Source organism: Oncorhynchus mykiss, chromosome 6, assembly GCF_013265735.2.
Source record: "Oncorhynchus mykiss isolate Arlee chromosome 6, USDA_OmykA_1.1, whole genome shotgun sequence".
In the NCBI taxonomy this organism is placed as follows: Eukaryota; Metazoa; Chordata; class Actinopteri; order Salmoniformes; family Salmonidae; genus Oncorhynchus; species Oncorhynchus mykiss.
In genome coordinates, this window is record NC_048570.1 from 98,573,082 (window position 1) to 98,576,862 (window position 3,781).

Here is a 3,781-nt window from a genome sequence, read left to right on the forward strand (position 1 = left end):
AGGTTAGGGTTAGGGTTAGGAGTTAAGCTTAGGAGTTAGGGGTTAGGGGTTAGAAGGTAGGAGTTAAGGGTTAGGAGTTAAGGGTTAGGAGTTAGGAGCTATGGGTTAAGGTTTAGGGATAGGAGTTAGGGGTTAAGGTTAAGGTTACGTTAAGAGTTTGGGAAAAATGGATTTTGAATGGGAATCAGTTGTTTGGTCCCCACAAGGATAGTAAAACAAACGTGTGTGTGTGTGTGTGTGTGTCCATCTGTCTGTCTGTATGTGTGGTGTCTACTGTCTAACATTCTGTCCAGGGGCTGTACTTGTACATCAAAGCAACATCAAGCTGCCTCACGCTATAGAAACAGAGGCTCCTGCCCTCTGGCTCCTTCTGGTTCGGACCAGGCCAACTGACTGGGTCATACATTCCACCAGGCTGAGGTTGAGGCTGTGCAGCTGTGGGAGCAGAGCCATGAGTTCTCCCCGTCGCTGTATCCCCTCACCAGCAGTCCTGTCTGGGTTATGTCTTGTCTGTTCAACCACCAGGCTGAGGTTGAGGCTGTGCAGCTGTGGGAGCAGAGCCATGAGTTCTCCCCGTCGCTGTATCCCCTCACCAACAGTCCTGTCTGTGAGGTTGAGGCTGTGCAGCTGTGGGAGCAGAGCCATGAGTTCTCCCCGTCGCTGTATCCCTCACCAGCAGTCCTGTCTGGGCAACACGCTGCCCTGCTGTAGAAACCTGCTAGTACCTCTTCTTCAGCGCGTTCTGCTACTGCTGCCGTATTAGCCTGCACAGGCCGGCACGGACGTCCCTAGCACTAGACTCTCCACTCGACCTCCAACCGGGTCCCCTCCCTCCCTCCACTGTGTAACATCGGTCCTGTCTGTGTTCTGGGTCCCCTCCCTCCCTCCCTCCCTCCCTCCCTCCACTGTCTAACATCAGTCCTGTCTGTGTTCTGTCTCGTCTGTCCATCTACCAGGATGTTGCTGAGGTGATGCAGCTGCAGAGCAGGGCCATGCGTTCTCCCCGTCGCTGTATCCCCCACCAGCAGTCCTGTCTGGGTAACACGCTGCCCTGCTGCGATCCCTGCGATACCCGCTACCCCCGAATGTTCGGCTCCATCTGCTACTGCCGTCGGACGGCCTGCGCCGGGGCTCACCGGCGTCCCTAAAACACTCCTAGAAAACCCTCTACGGCCCCCTCCTCTCACGGTGGGGCCCCTTTCTCTGCCAGTCTACAGTCAGTATCTAATTCATATCCGCAAGGCTTGATTTTATGAGCACGCAAACACAGACTATACATCCCAGGATGCATCAGTGAGACCGGCCAATAGGACACTCTCGTTGTATTTTCTTCTTGATGTTAACTCTGGTTGTGTTTTATTTTTATTTTATTTTTTCCCCGATAGGTTAGATGGATGTTACGTTGGGTGTACATTTATCGTTCAATGAAAGTCAAAAGACAAATCAATCTCTAAAAAGGTAATATAATTGTCTAAAAAAAAATTGGGCTAAGATCATTTTTTTTGTTAATTAATTTTAATCTTAAAAAAAACTGGGAACATATTTATATTTTTAAAGAGACCAGAATGTAAAATACTTACATTACTCAAATCAAAAGTGGACATTTAAAGTTGTGTTTATTGATTTTAAATAGTGAATCAGGATCCGTATGTTCATCATGTGCCCAGAGTCTTAACAGTAGTCTAATTGTGAGGCAGAGTTTAACTGTTTCTGCTACGTGGTTTAAGACTTCAGTATGTGAAACTCGCATAATGAATTATATATATATATTTTTAAATACCTGTAGTTGACAATATATATATATTTTTTCATGGAAATTCCATAATAGGGAAACAGCTTTTTATTAAAAACAATGGTAATCAATTGGTATAGCCATTATTTTGAAAGTCAAACACTCTCTCTAGGTAAGTTAAAGAAATCAGTGCAAATAGTAATTTATTGTATCTTATGAATGAAAATGAAATAAAAAAAAGTTATTATTTTGTGTCATAGAAAATAAAAATGGTCTCTGAACTGACATTTTAAATGACGATGATACATAACATCATATACTAGGGGATATCTCCACTAAATGGCAGCCTCTAGGGGATATCTCCTTTGGCATTCATAAACACACTGTGATGATACATAACATCATATACTAGGGGATATCTCCACTAAATGGCACCCTCTAGGTGATATCTCCTTTGGCATTCATAAACACACTGTGATGATACATTACATCATATACTAGGGGATATCTCCTTTGGCATTCATAAACACACTGTGATGATACATAACATCATATACTAGGGGATATCTCCACTAAATGGTGGCCTCTAGGTGATATCTCCTTTGGCATTCATAAACACACTGTGATGATACATTACATCATATACTAGGGGATATCTCCTTTGGCATTCATAAACACACTGTGATGATACATAACATCATATACTAGGGGATATCTCCACTAAATGGTGGCCTCTAGGTGATATCTCCTTTGGCATTCATAAACACACTGTGATGATCCATAACATCATATACTAGGGGATATCTCCACTAAATGGGGGCCTCTAGGTGATATCTCCTTTAGGATTCATAAACACACTGTGATGATCCATAACATCATATACTAGGGGATATCTCCTTTGGCATTCATAAACACACTGTGATGATACATTACATCATATACTAGGGGTTATCTCCTTTGGCATTCATAAACACACTGTGATGATACGGGATGATATGGGGCAGGGTAGCCTAGTGGTTAGAGTGTTGGACTAGTAACCGGAAGGTTGCGAGTTCAAACCCCTGAGCTGACAAGGTACAAATCTGTCGTTCTGCCCCTGAACAGGCAGTTAACCCACCCAGGCCGTCATTGAAAATAAGAATTTGTTCTTAACTGACTTGCCTAGTTAAATAAAGGTAAAATAAAAAATAAAAAAAATAAAAAATAAAAAAAACTAGGGCATTCCTTTGGCATTCATAAACACACTGTGATGATTCATAACATCATATACTAGGGGATATCTCCTTTGGCATTCATAAACACACTGTGATGATTCATAACATCATATACTAGGGGATATCTCCACTAAATGGTAGCCTCTAGGTGATATCTCCACTAAATGGCAGCCTCTAGGGGATATCTCCACTAAATGGCAGCCTCTAGGTGATATCACCACTAAATGGCAGCCTCTAGGTGATATCACCACTAAATGGTAGCCTCTAGGTGATATCTCCACTAAATGGCAGCCTCTAGGTGATATCTCCACTAAATGGCAGCCTCTATGTGATATCTCCACTAAATGGCAGCCTCTAGGTGATATCACCACTAAATGGCAGCCTCTAGGTGATATCTCCACTAAATGGCATCCTCTAGGTGATATCACCACTAAATGGCAGCCTCTAGGTGATATCTCCTTTGGCATGCATAAACACACTGACATGATTCATTATATCATATACTAGGTGATATCTCCACTAAATGGCAGCCTCTAGGTGATATCTCCACTAAATGGCAGCCTCTAGGTGATATCTCCACTAAATGGCAGCCTCTAGGTGATATCACCACTAAATGGCGGCCTCTAGGTGATATCTCCACTAAATGGCGGCCTCTAGGTGATATCTCCTTTGGCATTCATAAACACACTCACACTGCCTAACGCACTAGTCTGGATCGGAGCCATACGGTCAACACTTACTGCCCTTTAAAGGTCAACACTACTGCCCCTTAAAGGTCAACACTACTGCCCCTTAAAGGTCAACACTACTGCCCCTTAAAGTTCAACACTACTGC

The 3,781-nt window shown here is 43.3% G+C and overlaps 1 protein-coding gene across 1 annotated transcript in view; it reads left to right on the plus strand.

The window, feature by feature from the left end:
- Positions 1–1,980, plus strand: part of LOC118965093 (agouti-related protein-like) — a 4,356-nt gene extending 2,376 nt beyond the window's left edge. Inside the window, exon 3 of the mRNA XM_036981837.1 lies at positions 957–1,980. Coding sequence (XP_036837732.1) covers positions 957–1,148 — 192 coding nt within the window. The 3' untranslated portion in view covers positions 1,149–1,980. The remainder of the gene's footprint in view (positions 1–956) is intronic.
- Positions 1,981–3,781: the final 1,801 nt, after the last annotated feature.